This window comes from Gobius niger (assembly GCF_951799975.1).
Source record: "Gobius niger genome assembly, chromosome: 19".
Lineage (NCBI taxonomy): Eukaryota > Metazoa > Chordata > Actinopteri > Gobiiformes > Gobiidae > Gobius > Gobius niger.
This window is the reverse complement of record NC_136870.1, coordinates 14,148,151-14,171,906: the sequence shown is the minus strand read 5'-3', so window position 1 is coordinate 14,171,906 and position 23,756 is coordinate 14,148,151. Positions and strand designations below refer to the sequence as shown.

Genomic DNA, 23,756 nt, shown 5'->3' with positions numbered 1-23,756 from the left:
ATTGCTGCAACATATCTTGTTTTGCAATACACTTTATAGTGAGTAAAATAAATGACTGAAAAGGGGAAGTATAAGATGCAAGATCTGCAAGCAAGGGCCTTAAATATTTCTTTATGGCTTTAATGTCATAGAGTTAATGTACATTCACATATTTAATATAAAAATCTAAAGGTCAAACTAAATTTACATGTGCAGGCTATAGCCCAACGATGACCCAAAAGTAGGACTGTTTAAGATTATACAAAGTACACCAGCTCTTCTTCTTAATTAAACTTTATGTACATCACAAATTACACGTACATCAGTCAGGGCTGTTACAAAACAGGTGGATTAAAAACAGCATGAATGGGACAGGACAGTAAATGTTGTAGTGTTTAGGATTATATTGTGTAGTTTTTGTAGTTCTGTATTGTGTAGGCAGACACTGAATCCAAGAGCCAGCCCCGGGTCACCACTGTAGCCACTCTGGACAGACCTGGAGGAGGAAAAATAGATTCCAATCAAAAAATAACAAAGTGAGTTACTTTACTCTTTATCTTGTTACTGTCAAACATCGGTACTTTCAACAAGCTATAAATCTTACCAAACTTCTTTTTACATATAATTAACTTTAAGAAAACATACTAAAACTAGATTATACCAGTTCCTAAATATCCTTAAACGGATTGATATATCAAATTAGTATTCACAGTTGCATGATTGTTAGATATGTGAACTTTTGATTCGCACCATGTCCGACTCTTCATACTTGACAACACAAAGGAAGAAAAGCCAGAGTGCTATCACAGTCAATGAAGCAGAAGACAAGGAGACAAGGGGGAGGGAATAGGATGAGGAGATGGGATTTGGAAAGCATTACCTGAACTATGAGCAGCACAAGACAAGATGAAGAGATGTGGAAAATATTCAAGGGCAAATTCGGACGCACCTGAACCTGGTGCAGCTTAACAATTAGAAGAAAACTAGAAATCGGAATTTGAATGGTTGCAATTATCAACCAGCTACAGTTGTTTAGGTATAGACTTGTATATTTTTTGGCTAAACATCCCAGTAAGGTCAAGCTGCAGACGGCCATTGCCAGGTCACCACATGACAGCCATGCTCAATGACAAAACACTTCAATACACTCCTGATTTTTAGCCTGGACATTTAACATTAAAACAGATGGTAAAGCATGTTTCAAAAGGTTTATTTTCAGAGATGAAGCGTGTAACAGATTGTACCAGCTCTAATTGCCAAACAAATGAACACTAATCTGAAATATCTTTGTCCGTTTACTCAGTATTATTAGCAGCTTAAAAACATGTTCTCACTAATATTTAACTGGCAAAGCGTTCCTACAATGATATAAAACAGATTGTTGGCACTTTAGATAAAGTTTGTCCTTGTATGTGTTGCCGTAGCACCGTTCCCTATGTGTGGTCAAGGTTAGACATGAGTCAGGAACGGTCAGTGTTAGGGAAAGTTCTGCACATACTATATTCAAGGTTGGAGCAAAAAAGGTTAATACATGATTCTTTAAAGGGACTATACGGAGTTTAAAAATGTTAAAATTAAGTATTTTCCTCCCCCTACATGTTCCAGTCATGTGTGTAGAATGAGCCCAGACCTGTTCACCACAACTGCCTCTAAAAGTCTTACTTCGGGTCCGAATTGCCGTCATGCACAAGCTTAATACAGAAGGTGCAGTTACAAGTATGACCTGAGGTGACAGTAGTGAGTATAAAATGGCTAACTCGCGTCTAGCCCCTTTAAGCAATCCGTTTATATTTCTGTGTCTCAAACGTTCGTGCTGTGGAACAAAATATGAACCGAATCTTCATTTAAAAACAAATGTTGTTCCAAACTCTTGCAGCCCCAGAGTAGCACTTATTTAAACTGCTAGTATCCACCGAGGCTTAAATCTTTGGCCCACTTGTTTGGACATTTTGCCCCTTGCTTCAATCTGACATGTTCCCCTGGCCATGTCTCTCCATTTCGCTCGTCCTAACTTCTTTCACACTTGCTTCTCCTGGCAGCGCTCACATTAGGGAAGCCTGTCTTATTGAAGCTGGCAGCGGATGCCACTTCAGCGCTCTCTCCCTCTCCCCGTTTGGCTCCAGAGAACGGCGCCACGGCGTTGAGTCAGTGCACTAATGGGCCCACAGGTGCACACGCGGCCGACACAAGCCTAGTGACCAGAAACTGTCGGCCATAGATTCTGACTCATCGCGTGTTCAGCTTGTGTCGGTTAAGAGTGACATTCACCAAAGGCTTTGTTTGCAAATGCGACCAAACTCAGCAGGTTGTGAGGTTTTCATGAGAATCATGCAATACATGAGTGGTTCTCAGCCTTTTTTACATAAGAAACTCTGTTGTTTTCTAATCAAACTACTTACAAAATATGCCTTCTATATGATGTGGCGACCCCCTGACATTATGTCTTGACTCCGAGTCGAGAACCACTGGTATACATGATAGAACAGGTTATACATCGCAATTTGAATGGTTGCAATTAGAAAATCACTAATTCATTAGGCAGTACAATATCCCCTGCAGACAAAATGTGTCCATAAAGTTTTCATATCTTCTGAACCTTTAGACTTTGCTCGACAAACATGTTCTGAAAAGCCAGTGATTATTGCACTAGTTTTGCAGTTTGTTAGTAGAACATACTTTTTAATTTAAACTGTGAAATAAACTTAAAGCAGAACTAAGTAACTTATTTACCTTAAAAAATCCTTTTCGTAGTCCGTCTGGGGGTAATACAAGTGTTGAGATGATGAGATGATGACTTTAATCTCCCCCTGGTGTCTCTGCCTACGGGTCGGAGGCCCCGCTACACACTAATGGAATCACGAAGAAGAAGCTAACAGGCTAACGGGCAAGTTTGAGTGAAAAAAATGTATCTCCATCGTGTAATTGGATGTACATCATCCCTCTCACCCTTTGTCTTTTCTGTCACTCTCACGGACAATTAATGAGTAAAAAACAGCAACATGCTACGACACCTGCAGTGGCGCTTATGGCTTCTAGGGGCATGAGTTACTTAGTCCTGCTTTATATTAAATTGATTATTATTCTCCCATAATGTTGAACCTATGACCATACAGTCTCTTGTAATATAATGCAAGTAGTGTCTGTGAGACTCACTGTTGTATTTAGACGCAGATATGTCTGATCCGCTCTGCACAATCACCAGCTGATGTGACATCTGGATAATAAAAGGAGAGAAATGTATAAACAGAACAAACCACACAAACAGCATGTTTGGAGTTAATCTATGAGGCTTCAAAACAGCTTTTCAGACACTTCAAAAGAATAAAATCACATTTGAATATGATATATTTATTTATGTCTTACATTTCCGCAACTGCACCAATGGACCCGACATAATTATCTAGAGCTCTTCTTGGCCTAATTCTGTACATATTTCAGCCAAATAACTCAACATTGACAACAGCAGCAAACCTTCAATATGGAATAAGCATCTTTAAATCAGAAACTTTCCTCTTGAAATAGCAACTGTTTGGAAAGTTTGCTCGGACAAATAAACATTATTAGGTAGAAAAGGACTGCCCCTTAAACAGAAAACACCTCAGAAGACTCTAGTTACTGCTCTCTGGATGGAGAGATAAATCCACAGAGGCTCGGCAGTGTTATTATTAGTAATTTAGATATAAGAGCTTTGGCACAGTCACCTGTTTGCCGTCCAGCACAGATGGGTCTTTTACTACAGTGGCTCCGCACAGCTCCACCATCCACCCCATCTCATCTGCACACATTCACAAAACACATAATAAATCACCCTCGGCTTGTAAGAGTCAAGGAAGACGGAAAGGTAGAAAACTAAAAAGCTTTCGACCTTGAACTTTTCAAAACTGACATATTTCAAAGCCAGTCCTGGTTTAATCAGAGGCAAAAACAGGTCAATACTTCAGTCTCTACTCAAATCAATATGTGCATCTCTGTCAAGACGATGGGAATAAAATCATCTACACATATCACACATCAATCAAAATATGCCACGTTAAATAACAGAGCATTTCAGATAAGAGACTGTGCCTGTATATAAATGTGGTGTGTGATTGAGAGGTCAACCACTGCGCTTGATACGTAAACAATGTGTCCTTGTGAAGTGCTTCGTGACCATGTCTGTGAAAAGCGCTATACAAATACATTCTCCTCCCATTCTACTCGAAAATGCTAAGTTTGTTTCTACCTTGAAGCCCCATGTTGAACATCTCTGCGCTAATTCTGCTCATAGCTAGAAATCTGAATGAAAACGACACATATACCTGTCAACTTAAACGCAGCGTGACAGACATCCTTTTTGGGCCTTATGCCGCCGTCATGTAAAAGAGAAATCTTTAAATCTAGCGAGCAGATGTTGAGCCATTAGCAGAGCTTCATCGATCTGTGCAGCAGCGGGAGTGTGCTGCAGGAGCACTTTAGGGGGAAACGGAAACGAACCAAGCGCTGCTCGTAGCTCTTAAAGTAAAGTGACCCCAGAGACCTTCACCCATGATCCGTGTCCATTCATCCGCAGGACAAGGCGAGGTCACAATATTTATCTGGTACAAGGACAAAAAAAAAAATGGGTTCTTCACTTAAAACAAGGTCATTACTAATGTATTTCACCATAAGCAAGACAGTGACCCCATGGTGCCTATGAACTTTACTAAAACAAATATATATTGTATAAATTAAGCCTCAATGTCACACAAGCATTTTATATTCAGACTTTTGTGTATAAATTCTGAACCATAAAGAGATAGAGCTTCATTATAGACTATTTGTAGTATAAAAATATCGGCCCATATCTCGGCTATCGGCCATGCCAACCCCCTTCATACCTGTATCGGACCCACTCGAATCCCTGTTTACATGAGCAACTACAGTATCCTGGATATTCAGGCCCCAGAGAGGGGCGGAGCTAAAGACAAAGGATCTCAATACTTTAGCAATGTTGCTAACGCATGGCATTTTCTGACATTCTCACACACAGGGACAATAACTATCAAAGGAAGCAACTAAAACAGTAGAGGTCTTTCCCAGCTTCAGTGACAGATGTGAGTATTGAAAAAAATAAAATAAAATTGGTTTGATCATAGAGCAGCGCTGACTTCCAGCAAAAAAAAAGGTTACGGTTACTTTTTTTAACAATGTTTTGTTAATTTTTATAAGATAACATTTTTGAAAGCCCAGGTACCAGATATCATGGCTGCTGGAAGGTTTTTGCTCCTGCCGTATCTGTTTCAAATGTTTGCACATGCTCAGTACGTCAGCAATGATGAAAAATTATGGGAATATCCTGGTTTCTAATAACCTGGATAATGGCTCATCCAGGAAACTGAATCCGGGATTCTGTGTTTACATGAACCAGACAAAACCAGGAAACTTTATGTTTTATTAGTCGGGTCTTGATGAAAATGTATCTTTTTAATCCAGTTTCCCAATCACTTAAGACCTTCCGATGCTTAATCCAGCAGTCCTCAAGTAGGCATTTCTATTTTTACACCTTTGAATTGTCTGTAATTTGTAGTAAAATTATACGTTTGATGTTGTGTCCTGCAGGGCTTAAATTTGTATCTCCAAAAAAAGCCTGCCTCAACAAACTAAGGCATAATTACCGTGTGAAAAGCAGAGGCAAGTGACAAGTACAGATCAAAGTGTTTACAAAGGGCTAAAAAAGAGCAGGAGACATTATCCGACAACAAGGGAATTACATTACACCAGTTACCTGTGGTCATGTCCGTAAAAGGCCCTTGGAAGTAGATCTTGTATCCTTTCATCAGCAGCTAAAACAGAAGCAGGAATAACATGTTTTGAGAGTTTTGGTGAGACTGAATACATGTCCTTCTCGCAATTTATATATATTGTTTCTGGAACCCTGAAATTGTGTGCAAGTGACACTGCCGTCTTGTTTACAAGATTTGGAGATAAACAGCCAAGCCAGGGATGAAAATAAAACTAATTTGATACCTCCATTTTGCTCATAAAGAACATTAGCCAGCGGTGTTTGGCAAAATTAAATGTTTCTCCTCCAGATTTTAATTTAGACAACACCACATGTCCTTCAGTAGGAGTTTGATAACGCCGGTTGATAGCTTTCACAAATCCTTATTGACAGATTGTTGTTATATTTCATCCTCGTCTTATTTTAATACATCGCAGGTGATTGAAAGCAAATCTGAAGCACCAAGCTGTGCGCCGGCCTTTTAAATAAGCCTGAAATTAGCCGTTAATTCAATTAGCGGAGGTTCTTCAAAGCCTGCATTAGCGCGGACATGACACCCAGCCATTTCCAATTTTCCCCCTCAGTGCAGCCTGCTGTTCTCCATGAGCAGAATCACCATCACGTTTTGACAAAGGGGCCCGGCCCTAACAGGCTGGCGCAATACCCAGAAACCGCAGGTTCATGGGCTATTTGTGGCTTCTTCCCAACTTTTTATCGATTGGTTATAATAAGACATACTTTAAATATTTGGCATTTCAACTTTACAATGAGTCGTCGCCATTTGATGTTCGTGCCGTGTATCAGTCAACATGTGGTGGTTGGAGAACAGCAGGGAAAGTATTAGTCACGCTTGCGTTTTGTTTCACCAACTGTTACATTGCGTTTTAATGGCGCAGCCAAGTTTTCAACAATGCATGAATGCGTTTTGATAAAGGATGTTAAATGATAAGCAGCTGTGATTGTGGCTGGATTACATCATTCTAGCAAGATTGTGTTTTTTTCATTCTAACATATCACAATCAAAGACTTTTTCTATTGCTATTTTATATAATTGTTGAAATTGTTCTTTTGGTGATTTCCGTGATGTTGGGCTCATCTTTTGGGTAGATTTTTCAGGTCCTAGAATATAAAATAATATACATAGTGCTTTTCCAGTTGTCACTTTTGTTGTGCGGTCACTTTTATGCTGCTTTTTTTTTTTTTTCATTTATCCAGCTTCATCACTTTTTTGCCGCTTTTAATTTAGTTTTTGGCTGCATTTTTGCCGCTTTTTTATCACATTTTTATGAGGCTTTATTTGTTGCGTTGTCATCCTTGTTTCGTTTTGTTGCTACTTTAGGGCTTTTTACAAGAAGCATTTGGAGTGGGGTAAAGCCAAATTGGTGAAAATGTGCTCGGTTCAGGTGGGGGCTAAGAGGTTAAAGCCCATATAGTATATACTATATTTTTTAATGCCACAAACAATAAATATTGATGCATATTTAATTTCAAAGGATTTGTAAACAGAGGAATGAGGAGAACTTTGTTATCCAGAAGCAAATTGGAGACAATGGGAAATGTTTAAGGAAAAAGTGCTGTTTCATTTCAGTCCAAACTGCTGCTTTATGTGGTTTTAGACCAGAACTCATGCAGGAAAAATAGTTGAGTCGAAGCCGAAATAAGTGAAGACAAAACAGTCATACAAAGAAAACTAAAAGCAGACACCTACATCGTCATTATCTGTGGTGCGGGCTCTCAGGGGGCCCTGGTGGTTGTGGCCATTCACTACGTCACCTCTGACTTCAAAAAGACTCTGTTAGAAAAGCAAAAACACATTATTTCAGAATATAGTAGATTAAAAACAGAAATGTGAAAGTTCTGGGGGAAAAAACCTAAAACAGTCAAAGTGGCACAGACCCTGAACAATCACCCACTTCACAGTTCTGCTGTTTTTTGAACATTCCTAAAAGTTGAAGTCAATTATATTTATTGTAATTATTATTTAATATACAGTAAAGCATCTATCTAAGCCTGAATTCACATGGTTTTAATAGTGATAAAAACATATATTTAACTTTTTCAGCATCAGACTCTAACATACAGTGGGAGGAAAATATATCTCACTGAACTGCAGCAGTTTTGTAAAGAGGAATTGTCACAGATTCATCCTGATCGTTGTGAGCGTCTAATCTGCAACTACAGAAAAGCAGTTATTGCTGCAAAAGAAGGATCAGCCAGTTATTTAATACAAGGGTTCACTCACTTATTCACATGCTGTTGTGAATGTCTCAGGTTTTTCTGAAAAATATCTTGATAAACTTGTGAATTCATTTTTCCATTGATGATATCGCGTTGCCCAAACTATTCAACTATCAACAGAAAAATAAATTCACACATTTATCAAGATATTTTGCAGAAAAAACATTAGACATTCACAATAGTGTGGAATAAGTAAGTGTACCTTTGTATCAAATAGCTGGCGGACCCTTCTTTTGCAGCAATAACTGCAGAAAACGATCAGGACGAATCTTGGACCAGCGATTCCTCTTAATGTTTACATGTTATGGCCAATAAAAATAAGATAGAGATAGATAGAAGATCAGACCACATTTTATGACCAATCTAGGCAGAAATGTGAGAAATTCCAAAGCGTTCACATACATCTTCCTCCCACTATAGTAACATACGAGTAATAGTTCTTTATAAACACTACATGACTGAATATTGTGTAATGCAGGTGATAGAGAAAATGTAGGGTCATTACAAGCAGACAGTCTAAATGCTTTACCGCCAGCTAAATAATGCCATTATACATTATTTATGCAGGTAGGCCGAGGTTGATGTTTTAAATGAATGACATTCCTAAACAAGACTTGGCAAAAGTTGATAGTTGCAGAGCTCAGTGCCAGACGCCGGGGTCGTTAAAGGAAACTGATTCGAAATAATGCATGAGGCATCAGCACAAGCTACACGGAGATTCATCATAATCCCTTAATTCACATAAACTCACTCAGAAACGTAATCACACTCATTTTAAAAACTACGGCACAGGCTTACAGACCTCGTCCACGAGCTTCTTTTGTTTGAAGCACTCAGAAATCCCTGTGGAGGGGGGAGATTTCAAGACTATTATGTGAAGCAAAGCAACCTTAGAAAAATTATGTCAAACTTCTTCTTCGTCAAGCTTTAGTTTTGAGTAAAAGCAACTTACACTGGAAGCTCACAACCCACTTTCTGCCCGCGATGCCGAGGAAGTATTTGAGTGTGCGCTCACATACCAGCTGTTCATCTGCAGAGAAAAAATACAATGTTATGATGGGACCAGTGCAGCATTGTAGAAACAGAGCAATATCTTAGAATATATATGTTTTAAAATGATACTCAATCATTTCAGCAGTACACAATCATACACTTGAGGCAAAGGAACAATCACAGACACTTTATTTAAAGGGATATATCCCACAGTCGTCGTTGTAGCACCTGGATGAGTAGAAACTAGAGAACTGAAAGCACGTCGACCAAAAGCCCATCTTTCCATTTGAAGAATTAAATACAATTGAATTGAATGATCTAAAACGGTGCAGTCTGGACTTTCTGCTCTAAAACTATAGGAATAAAGCGCTCATTTTCTTTACTGAAGCCACTTATCACACGAATGAGAGACCGCCGCTTCCATTCATCATCACTGTATAATTAAACACTTGTCATGTGTTGTTGCCTAACAACAAGCGCCTCAGAGCTGTCGTTGGGCAGGTAAGTTTTCAACGTAATGGAGATTGATAAGCACCTTAAGAAGATGGATTTTTTCACAACCTGGTGTTTAGCCATTATTGTAGCGACACTAGTGAAGATGGACCGTTATAGGGACTATACAGAGTTTAAAAATGTTAAAATTATGTATTTTCCTCCCCCTACACGTTCCAGCAATGTCCTAATGTGTAGAATAGATCTGTTCACCACAACTGCCTCTAAATTCCTGCACTGTCACTCAAACAGGTGTTAATTCGGGTCCGAAGTGCCGTCATGCACGAGCTTAATATAGAAGCTGCAGTTACACGTATGACCTGAGGTGGCAGTAGTGAGTATAAAATGGCTGACTTGCATCTAGCCCCGTTAAGGGAATAATGCACTGCACATTTTTGTAAATTGTATTTTTTAACATACTGCCACTAAAATCAGGATTCTGTTCACGCCACATATTTTAAACACATCCAGGGGAATTGTCTGAAACAAGAACTTCAAAATAAAGCAGGAATCAAATGTTTTCAGAAGTTAGCAGTTAGTCTCACGGTTTAAGGGATTTTTTTTTTTTAGCATTTTAAAGAGGCTGAGGACACAAAGCTTCCAAAATATAATTGCAGCTTTCCTGATTTGCATTTAGAGCTCAGGATTGTGTTGTCAAACCGGCCAAGATTTCCGGGATTCTTGGCGCAATTTATAAAAACAAACCAAGAGATATTTTAAAAAAAAAGTTTTGAAGTTATCATTCACATAAAAGTGCTTCAATCTCAAACTCTTGCAACTGCTTAAGATTTGATTAGATTCCCATTTCCTTTGAGGCCATAACAACCTGCATAAATTAACAGATATATCAAGACCACAAGTTAAAATAATGAAATTGAAATATTACTTTTTGATACGCCCCAACACTAAGCAAACACAGAACATTGACTTTATACTCATTAAATGATGCAGAAGATTGACTCTACATTATTCCTGTTTGCCAAAATGTTGGAGTTTGATACCAGCGTCGTTCCCTCTTTAATGATACAGAGATCAAGAGCTTCTCGTTACCCGGGGAACGGCTGACATTAAAACAGACGTCTTGTTCAGTTACGACCGCTAATGTAGTGCTCTGACGGCGACGTGCTTTGAAATTAAAAAGTAATCTATCGGAGAGAGTAATGAGCAATGGGCAAATGAACAGAGGGGCGAGTGTGTGTGGGTGAGACACACGGGCTGGTCTTTTGAAGTCACAAATGAATGAGCATGATTTGGTGAGAAAGAAACTGTTCAAATTAACTAATTTCTGAAGAGTTGCATTGTTACTAAAACCTTTTTTAGACGGTTAATGTGAAAACCATTTACCATCTCTATAAAAAATATCATACCATTGAACTGGAGGTAGGAGTAAAGCTTTTATTTCAAAACATATCTTAAAATATCACATAAAACCTCACCTGTGTGCATTATGATGTGAGTAACGTCAGGGGTCACATGGGAAACCACACGAGAACCAATTCTCTTCACAAACTTTTTCACCATTACCTGTAAAAGAAAATACAAGTTTATCGAGTGCTTTAGTGCTTTTAGTATTTTAACATTAACGTAATTTGAACCTGTTCTCTGGGTTCCAGTCCAGAAGATGCCAGCACCATTTTAGTGTTTCTTCTGTCGTTGGGAGGAGTGTTGTTTTCTTTGTCTTCGGACGGTGACTCACGGTTCTTATGACTTTGTGTTGAACTTGAAGCAGGGGCAGTTTTAGACGCAGGCGCACACAGGTCTTTGTGCGCTGAAAAGTGGGTCACAAATAAAGAAGAAAAACAATATGTGACATTATTTGTGAAATTGTTACTATTTTAGCTTAACTATATTTGAATATGTGAGCGTCTTATAAGACCTTTACCAGTGTCTGCTGTGCTGCCATGTTTAGCTGCATTGGGCTTTGATGTTCCCGAGACCTCAGACGGTCCCGCCCTGGTGTTTCGAGCAGCACTTTGAAGACCATTACTGGGGAAAAAAGAAAAAAATATATATCCTGAAGTTTGCACAACACCAACATTTCAGAGCAGGGGTTTTCTAAAATGTTGTGCCAGATGTGCCGCAGCGCAAGTCCAGGGGTGCTGTGCGAAAATTTATGATTTATATGACGAATCCAAATGGGGCGAAATTATCAAAAACATTTAATTGAATTGTTGTAATTCACCTGTCACCCAATAAGATAGGCTGCTAGTTAAAGTCTGTTTCACCATGAAATTAAAAAAAATATTCAAAGATTAATTTTATAATAAAGCGTTTAGTCTGAGGGAGTGTGGCGAACAGATGTAGACAGCCGACACTTCTGTCTTGCTCTGTGGAGCGTGTTCGACAAAGCAGAGCGAGTTCCCATGAAAAGATCGAAATAGTTGAGATGTAAACATTTCTCTGAGCTTTTATTTGGCTAAAATCGGCCTGTTAACAAACAGCCTGTTAAAGTCTTCAATGCCAGAACCAGGCAGTTGAAACGTGCACGCGATAATTAGCGAAACGATCGATCTGCGATAACACATGGTGTTTCAAAACGTGTCAACAAGGTTTCCCTTGAAATTTGCCTTGAAACAGAGGTATTTAGGCATTTAGCCTCTTCCCATAAGGTTTGTGCCTGTGCTAAGAGGAGAGAGGAGGAGCAAAGGAGGAGCAGGAGCTACAGGCAGACAGGAGGAGCAGAGGCAAGGAGGAGACACCATGACTTTGGTCTTTCTGTTTTGCACAATCTGAATATCCTGCAACATAGGCCTGCTGTATTTATGAATTTGTTTTAAGATGAATATGTTTTTTTTTTTATGTTGGAAATGGATATATTTACTAATAGTCCAAATAGTGGCCCACAATTTAGGCCATTACTAGGCTTCCTCACCAGCCTGGGCTAAAACAAGGATCCAAAAAGAATCTGGCAGTGGACTAGAATTAAGCAGCAGCAGCAGTTTATATGGATTATTAAATTAAAGAACTTTTTTAAAGGTTATTTTGGCCAGTTGCTGGGTTTCATGTGACATCACAGTTCTAAAGGCCTATAATATTATATAGAGGTAAAATTATTTTGTTTTGGAGGAACTTTTTGGTCTTGTCCAGAGAGATCATGGACCCAGTGACTGATATTAATGATCATTTTTGTAATTCAAACATTTTCTTTTTAGCTACGACGACTTGTGAAAGTGTAATGCTGTTAATAGGAAAAACTGGCTCCTGCCCCCTTCTGGGAACCTGCAACCCAGCAATATAACCTGTACCATTCTGTCATTGTTTCTGAACTAAATTAGCTTTTTTCAGGTGAGTCCCATTGTCACAATATATCTTAGGGCTATAGTGTAGATACAACAAAATATATCGGGGCGCCACGGACTGTGGGAAGCGCGTGTAGGGGTGCCCCAGAGATGAATGGCTGAGAATCACTGGTTTAGAGGGTTTTAGCATGATATAAAAACTTTCCATGCAAACTTTAATGATTCAAATGACATATTTCAGAATTATAAACTGGATTTGATCTTTGTGACCATTCACATTTTGTTGCAATAAGCCTTAAAAAACGACCAAATCCAAAAGTTCTAATAAACCTATTCAAATCAAATGTAATTCAGTAAATTCAAAACATCTTTGCTAAATGTTTGTGTGCGTAATTAGCATTTTCCCCCTTAAACGATAATGAGGTTGTTGATTGCTAAACAAAAAAGATTGTGCTTTAATAAAAACATGAAACTTGCTGGTGATAAACAATGTCAATTTGGGAAGCAAGTCGTTAAGTCATTAAGTTTTAGCAATGTCAAAAGATCCAGTCACCAAGATCTTGTATTGATGATGAGACAATGTGACCACTGTGCAAAACCTCAGATGTCTGAAAATGATGTCCTGGACCTCAAATAGTCACTTTATTAGTCAGGCAGTATCACAGTAAAACCAGGAGCTAATACCCTTTCTGAACCACTTGTTTAATACTATATGAAAGTCCTTGCTGGTATATTGTCCTGTCCTCAAAAGTCGCCCGGGCTCCTCCAACGCTGACTCGCATTGTGCCTATATTTAAATTACCTGCACCGCAGCGATAAGAGCTCAATGAGAGTTCGTCACGCGCTTCCTCCATGATTCCTCCGTCCCAGCTTGACCAGTGCTTTCAGGCAATAATCACGTTCACGTATTTATAGCGCCGAGTCAAATCCCATAATACAAAAGCTGCTCCCGTTTTCATGTCTGCACTTAGCGAGGCGGGAGGTCGGAGAGATAAATTACCGCGGCAACACAAGTTTTTTTTTTTTTTTTTTTTCTTCCAAGTGCTCCAAATGACATACAAGATGCGGCCCGTAATGACTTTGTATTCTCCACAGCATAAGCACATTCTGGGTTCATTAGCGAGATGATCCGCGCGTCCTCTCGAGACGCCTCCTCCACTGTGAACCGACGAGCAAACTTTCTCCTTGGCTCGCGCGCCAAAATGAAAAGCAATTACAGGCCACTTGCATGTCCTATTGTTGGGCTTAATTTGGTTTTATAGAAGTAAAGCTCTGTTTTGTAAATGCCAAGCTGAAAATAATGTATATATAATCTTCAGCAAATGGGTCTCTCTCAGTATATGCCTTTCCTAGTTAAATAACAGTCCAAAAAGAAAAAATATACACCAGCTGTAATGGATTTTTGCATTGAATATTGACAAAATCTGCCTATTTGTCCAGGCACTGGCAATGTTTTGTATAAAGTGCAAGCAGCACAAATGCATACATTTTCTTCTCACTGGATAATCATTTTACTTTATTATGCAGAAACCTTGAGCCTACCTTTCTGGGTCTTGTTCCATCCCCTCATTAGATGGTTGTGGTCCTACAGGCACAAAGCAAACGCGAGATAATTCATCAGACAAAATAAACTACACCCTTGCTGCGAGATTACATTTCCACTATAATTCATCCTGATCTTGTTTTTCCAACTTTTGGGTAAGAAGGACAAAAAAAAAGCTATGAAAGTCTAAATGTTTCCAACCTTGTAATTTGCTGTTTTGCTTCGTGTCTTTCTGCTCGTTTTCTGGGCCGTTCTCTTTCTCGTGAAGCACCTCAGACACCAGAGCCATCAGCTTCTCCAGCCTCAGCAGCTCCTTCTGCATTTCTATCTTTTGCTGCAAGAGGGAAAGAAACAAAAGTAAATGAGAATAGCTTGTAATTACAAATGAGTCTTTGGGCTGTTTTATTAACACGAGGGAAATACAAGGAGAGCAGCAAAGGAACAGTTCCAAAGCCACACAAGGTCGAAGTAGTGGGCCACTCTGCACGGATATGGTGAGTAATAATGACAAGGTAGCAAAAAAGAAAAATGAAATGAAAGAAAAGGTGCTTGAAGCATTTAGAAGAGAAGAATGAACCATGCAAATACTACAATTGAAATGTTCAAATTGGGTTATTAGATGTTCTTGCAGAAGTGGAGCATGTTCCCCTGAAATAATAATTTTTGAAATCATCGTATTTGATAAGAATCTGCAAAACTATTTCATAGTGTTTAGAAGCTTGGTTTTAAAGATTTTTTCAAATGGAAAATCAGCTTCTAAATAGATTTTTTTTTTTGTACTGTTAATTGGAAAAGACAGGAATAAATTTCACTTTTCAATACAGTTCACAGGGTACTGATGAAAAAGTGGGACATGTTTTAAATAGATGGGCCTGGAGGGAGAAAGACCTAAACATCAAAAGAGGGACAGGTGGTGACCCTATTCTCTAGACTAAAGCGAGATGTAGGTGTTTGCGTGAATCCATGACTTCCTGTGTACAAATGTGCGTGATTACAGGCTCATTCTGAACCCCGGGGTGCAAAGCCTGATCCCCCAGTCAAAATGAGGAGGGGTAAAAGCAGGAGAGCCCCCCAAGATGAATGAGGGAGCCAACGGGAATCATCTCCTCAGCCGCGCCTCCTCCGACGTAAATGAAATGCAATTTGCAAAAGCTGCTGAGGGCGACATTTTTCATGGAGTGGGGCAGTCTGTCATCCAGCAGCTGACAGGTCAGTTTGGGGGGAAGGGAGTGGCTGCCCTCTACAGGCAACATGAGGAAGTGCATCAACAATAACTGCTGGATAATGTCTCTTCTTCTCTAAAACACGCTTATATTAGAATAGGAAAGTTGGGCTTTTACTGACAATGGCGTAGCATTTGTTATTGTTCTATACTGGTTGTACTTGCCTGAGTGACGAGGACTTCACTTGAGAACTGTGACAGCTCCATTGATGCACTTGCATTATTTACTGGAACAACATCGCCTGCTGAGGGGATAAAAGGCATTTAATCATTTTGATGGAACCAACCAAACCATCAAAAGAATAAATGTGGTTTTCTTTCATTTTAGGTACTTACTTTCTTCTGGTGTGCCAAACAAGTCGACGGATGCTTGGCTAGAGTTATCGTAGTCTGGACTGGGACAGTGAGGTGCGTTGCTTGACTGCGCTTCTCCCTCAGCTGTGAGAGCTTTATTAACTTCATCACTGGAGCCGCCTTTCTCCTGTTCACTCTTATCCCGACCACTACCGGAGTTACGTTTTAGGATTTGGGCAAGACTTGGTAATTCTTCTTGGGATCCACTACTATCAAGTTCAGGCGAGGACTCCAATCTTCGACTCTTTCTCCTTTTTGGGTGGATTTTGATCGAGGACTGAACACTGCTGCTGCCATGGCTGTTTGCAACCCCGACACGCGGGACAGAAGGACGCGTCAAAAGGCTATCAGGTGTTAAAGAGTTTTCTGTATTTAACAAATGCTGAGATACGCTTCCTGGAGAGCGATTTTTAGTGGTTGCGAGGTCCAGCAAAGAAACACTGTTCTCGTCTGCTTTGGAAAATTGACTCTCCGAAACGTGAGAGTGTTTTGAGGGTTGCTTCTTGGGCTCTAAGCTGTCGGACAAACGTTCAGCTGTAAAATGAAGACCGGAGTTGACTACTTGAGGGATGACAGAAAGACCAGGGCTTGGCGTTTCAAACTTTCTAACTAAATTTGGACTAAGGGCACCACTGGTAGAGCTTTTGAGACCATCAGAAATTGGCTTGTCAGGTTCATCAAATTCTCCTTGATATTGTGCTTTGCTTTCAGCTTGTGTGGCTGATGGTGGTATCACATCACTAAACAGCAAATCTGAATTGTTTTGGAATGTGTCTTGGATTGGTGATTTTTCTTTTTCTAAAGCATCCACGTCTTTAGATTCATCACTCTCATCTAAACGGTTTCTTTTAACATTTGGGGCTTCAAGGTGGAATGATTTCCTTTTCGTAGCTTTGAAGCTCCTGAGAAGTTGCTCTGTGTCAACCTCACTGTCGTCCTCCAGTTCTTGTCCGTCCTTACACCCCATCGATTCCACACGAGTACTGTTTGGGTCAGTTTGAACGTCACTTTCAAGGACAGTATTGATTTCAGCCATTTCTCCTGCGCTTCTTTGACAGTCTGTTCCATCTGGCTCACAGCAGCCACCTTCAAACGGTATTTCAACATTTGGGATTTCTTGAAGAGTTGGTTTTAAACTTGCTTGACTCTCACAGGAGCCCAGTTTTTCAATTCCTCCCAAGTCCTCATCATATATGCATCCATTTGTTTTCGCACTCTTTGGAGAGACCGCTTTCTTACTGGATGCGACCACCTCTAATGTTACTTCATTGTTAGATTTATTGGCCTTTAGTTGCCTTGGTTTCTTTGTATTTCCTCTGATTTCTTCCACAAAGCTTTGAAGTCTTCTACTCCTCCTGGTGTTTTTTACAACAGCAGCATCTTGGTCTTCACTACTCGGGTAATTCTCTATATGAACCTGAACTTTATCTGATCCGAGTTCAGGTTTTTCAATTTGAACCGTCTCTCCATTGGGAACTTCAACTAAATCAAGGGGCTTTGCAACTCGGCCAGACTTGACTTTGTTTGATCTAGTCTGCCTTGCTTTCCTCTTATCCGCCTTCTTCGGCTCGCTGTTTTCTGGTTCGGTCTTGGCCTGTTCTTGTAAATCACTGTCAACCTGCTCCAGAGCATTTTGCATCTTTTTTCTTGAATTTCTCCTCAACTTAAGAGATTCCATTTGAGGCACAGGAGGAGCTTTTTTTTCTTTGCATTCATTGCTGACATTCTGTAGCTCATTGTGCAATCCTTGCACAGGTTGTTTGTCCCTTTGTGATTCCTTATGCACTTCTGTATCCATGTGCTCTGCTTCTTTGAAAAACTCACTGCTGCCATCTACAAGGTCTATTGGTTCAGGCTCCTTTTCTGTGTCACTGTTGTTCTTCTCTTGATCCTCTAGTGGCTGTTCTATTTCTTCTTTGTGTTTCCTATTCCTTTTTCTCTCTCGCTTGTATACCGCACCAAACACCTGATCTTCCAGGGCTCTGGTCGGTCTATCCTTCTCATTTGCTAAACTGTCATTGTTCTGTTGATTAAGATCTATTGTTGAAGCAGAAGAAAAACTATCAGAGTCATCCAAGTCTTGAGCATCCTTGTCTGATTTGTCCAACTCGATTTCTTCCTCATTTGGGACAGTCATTAGCCACTCTCTAACCTTCTCCACACTTTTCTTTTGCCTTTGCTTTAGTATTTTATCAGGGTCAGAATTCTTTTTCCGCTTTCTTCTTGACAACGTTCCAGTGGGCTGTTCATCTTCATAACGTCCTTCCTCACCTTCTTTGTCGTCTCCTACAGCCTCTTCCTCTAGTATCAAAGGCGGCAGATCAGTCGACTTTATAAGCACTCTAGTTTTGAGTGTGGGTAGTGCATTTTTAACAGCAGCGTGTTCCTCTGTTATTAACTCCAGGATGTCTGTGGCAATTTCTGGTGCACGAGGGGGCCCACCAAGTCCACTATCCAGTCCATCATTTTCTGTTGTCAACGGGCTTGAGTCTTCAAGTCCCATGAGTCTTGCAAATCCATTTTGGGCTAAAAAAGGTTCAAGGTATATCAATAAAACATGCACAGTTGTGTTTTGATAGTTGCCTGATCACGGTGTGTTACGGTTCACCAAAATTAAAACGGTACCTTTGATGGTTGAGGATTGAGATTTCAGGACATCGTCGCTGCTCGCATGCTTATGGTTGTCAAGTTCCACTGGATCTTCAGAGGTCCTATTGTGTTTTTGTATGTCAGCATCTGTAACACTGCCAAGATAAAACTATTCAAATAAAAACGACAATTAAGGTCAATATTTAAAATTTCTTATCTAAAGTTTCTTACACTGCTGGAGGTTTTGGCAGCATCATGCCAGTAAAATCTGAAAGGTAAATGTAAATTTAGGTCCAGGTAGCACAAAAAACACACAATGAAAAAATATAGCAACATAAGTCCCCTTACAGTTAGTCCCAGTATCATGTTCATATGCATGGATCATGTCCTGCAAACCTGCAACAAGTTTCTGGAAACCAGGGTTCTCCTGCAAACTCCTAACATAAAATGTTTTCATTTTTTAATTAAATCGCATTATATCACAATATTGGCATGCAGTAAGGTAGAATGTTTGATATACCTTCTGGTTACTCTGGCTTTACACACTGGACAACTGGCCCTGTTTTGTTTAGAGTTATCTAAAAGTTTCATCACACAAAACCTAACATAAAAAAGAGTAGTAGTTAAAATAAATACAAATATTGACAATTTAAAACAACACGAAAAACAATAAGTAATCTTACTTGCAGAACTGGTGGTCACATTTTGTAGATACAGGAGCAGTCATTAATTCCAAACTATATTTCAAATCAAGAGGAAGAAAGATATGATTGAAATGTTTCAAGTCTGGGTGATTCAATTAATATATTGTATTAAATATCACCACCATATGGGACATTGCAGAGTTTCCCACAGAACTGAAATCCCTCTCTTCACATCTGCTGCCTTGGGAGTTTCTTTCCTCTTCATTTTGAAAACTCTAAAACAAAGAAATATATATAGAATGAAATGAATGTGGAGGATGGATAAAGCCTCTGGATAGATTTTGTTTCATCATATTTCCTTTATTTCATTAGGCAAAACTTAAAGACCAAATTCGTATTTACAATTTGGCCTGACAGTGCTTAGGGTGCACTTTAAAGGACAGGAAAGGGGATACATAACAGACGAATTACAACAAGAAGATTTAACAGTAGAACAATAAATACTTATAATGTTAACAGAAAGTACTAGTGGGACCACAAGGGAGTTTCTCAGTATAACAAAACTGTTATGTGTTGTGAAGAGATGGCACCGCCCCCTATGGTTAGGGGAATCACAGCTTGAAATAAAAATGGTGGTGCACTAATCATGGCCACCAGCAAAGTATACTCCAAGAAATAAACCCACAGTAAGATTTATTATAACATCGACAGTTTAGTATTTACGTGTCATACGTTTCTTTTTGCATTACTTGTTATTGCTGCTGGCATCGCGTCTAACCTCGTGTTGCTTGCTTTGCCTTCCAATAATCAAATCGACATAAGTGGAGCTATGTCAAACACACATAATACGCGATGTATAATCTGTTTTGAGAGGACGACCCTGGCTGGCCATTGGTAATAACATATATCAATGATTACCTCGTATTTTTAACGTTTTGTGAAGCCTTCTCTGATAGATCCACCCGCTTCAGTTTTCCCGCAACTACAGTCTTCTTCTCGTGGCTGAGTCGGACTGAAAGCTACAGCGCCACTTACCGGTGAGGGATTCAGAATTAGAGCATGCAAATATTGACCTACTCTGCCCATTTTACGTGATTATAAATGTTGTTTTAATACATTGATTCACACAACAGTCGTATTTCAAAGAAAAGAAAAGTCTTAAAGGGTTAAAGAGTAAAATAACAAAACCTTTTCCCACGCCAGTTACCAGTCACGTGATTACGTCGAGCGCAAAAACAACAACACGGAAGTAAGACGAACAGTCGGAAGCAATTCACGCCATCACGGCAAAAATATTAAGGTTCTTCTATGTTTTTGTTGATGTAACGCGTGCATTTGCCGTGCGATAGTGCTTTGTTTTGCAGATCTCAAAAGAATCGGTGAGTAAGACCAGAGTGGCATCTATGAAATACATTGTTAGCCAGTTAGCTTAGCTGTTTAGCCAAATAGCAGAATTTTCCAGCCAGTAAAACCCTATGCTTCGAATGGATAGAAAACAAACAAACCAATGCTTGTAATATATGTATTGCATTGATTGCTTTCTCATGTCTCCTTATGTTCTTTCACATCACATAACATCGAAGGTATGTGATGGAGGGCTCAAAATCCTCGAGCACTACGATGCAAGTTAGCTTCGTTTGTCAGCGCTGCTGCCAGCCGCTGAAACTGGATACATCCTTCAATGTCTTGGATCGGGTCACTATTCAAGAATTAATTGGTGTGTATAAAGCGTTTATTGTTCATTCATGTGTGCTCGATAATCATCTAACAACACTGCTTGGCTTGCCTTCACAGCTCCTTTAGTCACCGTTACCCCAAGCAAACAGCCTGATAGCAATGAAGGGGAGAAAGCGCAAGAGGTTTGTTTTATGTGAAAATCCGTATTTCTTATGTCATTCATTGTGTTATAATGGAAAATAATAGCGCCTGTACATTGCATAAAATATATGTAAAAGTATATAAAAGTGAAACTATTGTTCGCAGGAGACGTTTGTAGAAAGCAAACAGGATGGTGTATCTCGAAAATACATCCCCCCTGCACGGTGAGAAGTTATGAGCCTCGCTGCAAGACATCCCTTTGGTTTTGTTATTTCATCTTCATTAGCTCACTCTATTTAATAATATGTTTTAGCATGATGTCTACAGAGAGCGCCAACAGCTTCACTCTGATTGGAGATGCTTCTGATGGAGGAACCATGGAAAATCTAAGTCGTCGACTGAAGGTACTGTCGGTTTTTTCTTATTTGTTTGTTCTCCCAGTGTGTTAAACTGTGACATGATCTTGCTGTGCAGGTGACCGGTGATCTCTTTGACATCATGTCCGGTCAGACTGACGTGGACCATCCGTTGTGTGAAGAATGTACAGACACCTTGTTAGACCATCTTGACACCCAGCTCAATATCACAGAGAATGAATGTCAAAATTATAAGTAAGTGGATACATTGTGAAGACAGATTGAATATGTTGCATTTGATTATTTATAATGACCTCGCCAATTGCTGTACAGACAGTGTTTGGAGCTGCTATCACATCTAGAAGTGGAACAAGAGGAGACATTGCTGGCAGAATTGCAGCAGCTGAAAGAGGAAGAGGAGGCCCTTATACAGGAGTTGGAGGCTGTGGAGGAGCAGAGAGCGACTGTGGCCCAAGACCTGGCTCAGAGCAGGGTCCAGTCTCAGCAGCTAGACACAGAGGAGCTGCAGTGAGTGAACTTTTTTATTTTTTATCTATAACAAAAAATATTTCCTCTTCTTGTGGGATGTCCTGTCCAATTTATATTTGACTATATCTGTCTTTGTCAAAGGTACCAAAAAGAGTACAGTGAGTTTAAACGACAACAACTAGAGCTTGATGATGAGTTGAAAAGTGTCGACAATCAGATGCGATATTGCCAGATACAGCTGGATCGCCTGAAAAAGACCAATGTCTTCAATGCAACGTTTCACATATGGTAATCACCTTTTTTCTTTTCTTTTTAAAATAAAATGGGTTCGTTTTTTTATCTACCTTGGTAAATGTGTGTGTTTTGGAAGGAGGGTCGGGTTTGAGACGGTGGGTTTGTGGGTGGACGGGGTGTATATGAGTGTGTGCGTACGTGCAGAATATATGTTTGCTGAGTGAGTGGCGTGTGGTTTGTAGCTGGGCCTGGTCCGGTTGGGGACATAGGATCAAAATTAGCGTTTGCAATAATCCTGCATTTTTAAGTATATTGTAAATGTTGTAAATGCATTGTTTAATTTAAATAAATAAATTCAAATACAAAATCGCTGTTCCTTATGGTTTAATGGTTTCTTTTGCTCTATAGGCACAGCGGTCAGTTTGGTACAATCAATAATTTTCGCCTGGGCAGACTTCCCAGTGTCCCTGTGGAGTGGAATGAGATCAACGCTGCCTGGGGGCAGACAGTGCTGCTTCTACACGCTTTGGCCAACAAAATGGGGTTACGTTTTCAGAGGTACACATTTCTGTTCTTTATATAGTTAAAGGATTTAATTATATAAAGTGTAAATTCCATCAATGTTTATTGGAGTTTATATCCTACAATTTGTATTTTACTGAACAAAGACTTTACTTTTTCGTAGGTATCGCCTTGTGCCATATGGAAACCATTCATACCTAGAGTCTCTTACAGATAAGTCAAAGGTAAGGCTGAAATAAACAAAATCACAATCCTTCATGCAGTTTTGTGCAAATATGTTTTGGTGTCACAGGAACTTCCATTGTACTGCTCGGGTGGACTACGGTTTTTCTGGGACAATAAATTTGACCATGCCATGGTGGCTTTTCTGGATTGTGTACAGCAGTTTAAAGAGGAGGTTGAGAAAGGAGACACTGGTTTCTGCCTGCCATACAGGTTAGTTATTCAGACTCATGGATGTCCGCTCACAAGTAATATGTAATTATTACTACTGTTTGTATCCACTTATCAGTGTAAATGTGTGTTGTTGATTAGCGTATCACATAGGCCTATGTCATCTATAGCTTTGTTTTACAATTAGGAATAATATGCCAAACTGCACTAGTGCTTTCATAATACCCCATTATTATGTACATATCATTATGACTTAATAACCTTCAGTTTATAACACTGCAGGGGCTTAATGACCTCTCTGTAGAACAAAGTGCTGTATCCTAATCTAGTGCTCTAATGCTATTAAATTTAATGAATGTAATTAAGATCTGCATGAGCTACACATCCTTTTAAGCGCAGCCTGTTAATGACTTGTATTGTTATTAACCCAAGGGTAAAAATCACCATTTAAAACCATAGCTAAATTTCAGTTCATTGTGTATGTATTGACGTCCAAGTTCAGATCTTGTGCTTTCTCTCTTGGTTGGCTGAATAATCTTAAGATTAACCTTTTTTTCCTTGTTGCAGAATGGACGTAGATAAAGGAAAGATAGAAGACACAGGAGGTAATGGAGGCTCCTACTCCATCAAGACTCAGTTTAACTCAGAGGAACAGTGGACAAAGGCACTCAAGTTTATGCTCACTAACCTGAAGTGGGGCCTGGCCTGGGTCACCTCACAGTTTTACAATAGATAAACTATCCACATGGAAAGGTTCTAACTTGATGTAAACTATACTCAAGTGGATTGTGTGCAGCCCTTTCAAATGTAAAGTGTAAAAAAAAGTAAAAGAGTGTATGACTGTATGAAACACATTGTGCAAAGGCCTCTCGCTGAAGATTTACAATGAATTCTGACTGGATTCTGGTCAA

General features: G+C 39.5%; 2 protein-coding genes across 3 annotated transcripts; one reads left to right on the top strand and one right to left on the bottom strand.

Moving 5' to 3' along the window:
• Positions 1–265: 265 nt before the first annotated feature.
• LOC306979003 (uncharacterized protein) lies at positions 266–20,030 on the bottom strand. Of its 2 annotated transcripts, none has more exons than XM_079577765.1 (21): positions 19,952–20,030; positions 19,216–19,308; positions 19,073–19,126; positions 18,910–18,990; positions 18,738–18,826; positions 18,621–18,657; positions 18,426–18,544; positions 15,783–18,326; positions 15,612–15,691; positions 14,426–14,558; positions 14,224–14,266; positions 11,325–11,428; positions 11,038–11,210; positions 10,879–10,966; positions 8,910–8,987; positions 8,760–8,800; positions 7,428–7,511; positions 5,723–5,780; positions 3,681–3,754; positions 3,133–3,193; positions 266–475 (listed from the first exon to the last, which is right to left on the bottom strand). In XM_079577765.1, the coding sequence occupies exons 2-21, from the start codon at positions 19,296–19,298 to the stop codon at positions 381–383; spliced, it is 4,119 nt and encodes a 1,372-aa protein (XP_079433891.1). In that variant the 5' UTR covers positions 19,299–19,308; positions 19,952–20,030; the 3' UTR covers positions 266–380. The 2 variants fall into 2 exon arrangements, with proteins under 2 accessions (XP_079433891.1, XP_079433892.1); XM_079577766.1 differs by having other exon boundaries at positions 15,612–15,688.
• Positions 20,031–20,266: 236 nt separating this feature from the next.
• Positions 20,267–23,662, top strand: becn1 (beclin 1, autophagy related). The gene is made up of 12 exons (XM_079576985.1): positions 20,267–20,412; positions 20,617–20,750; positions 20,828–20,892; positions 21,017–21,075; positions 21,165–21,255; positions 21,326–21,462; positions 21,541–21,735; positions 21,838–21,984; positions 22,339–22,488; positions 22,616–22,676; positions 22,745–22,887; positions 23,413–23,662. The coding sequence occupies exons 2-12, from the start codon at positions 20,624–20,626 to the stop codon at positions 23,579–23,581; spliced, it is 1,344 nt and encodes a 447-aa protein (XP_079433111.1). The 5' UTR covers positions 20,267–20,412; positions 20,617–20,623; the 3' UTR covers positions 23,582–23,662.
• Positions 23,663–23,756: the final 94 nt, after the last annotated feature.

Coding starts and splice junctions, on each gene's coding strand:
- becn1 (XM_079576985.1), top strand. CDS start 20,624: ATGGAGGGCTCAAAATCCTCGAGCACTACGATGCAAGTTAGCTTCGTT. Junction 21,736..21,837: donor CTAGACACAGAGGAGCTGCA/GTGAGTGAACTT, acceptor TCTTTGTCAAAG/GTACCAAAAAGAGTACAGTG. Junction 22,489..22,615: donor ATGGGGTTACGTTTTCAGAG/GTACACATTTCT, acceptor ACTTTTTCGTAG/GTATCGCCTTGTGCCATATG.
- LOC306979003 (XM_079577765.1), bottom strand. CDS start 19,298: ATGAAGAGGAAAGAAACTCCCAAGGCAGCAGATGTGAAGAGAGGGATT. Junction 11,211..11,324: donor TGGCAGCACAGCAGACACTG/GTAAAGGTCTTA, acceptor CCCACTTTTCAG/CGCACAAAGACCTGTGTGCG. Junction 7,512..8,759: donor AAAAGAAGCTCGTGGACGAG/GTCTGTAAGCCT, acceptor CTTTTCTAACAG/AGTCTTTTTGAAGTCAGAGG.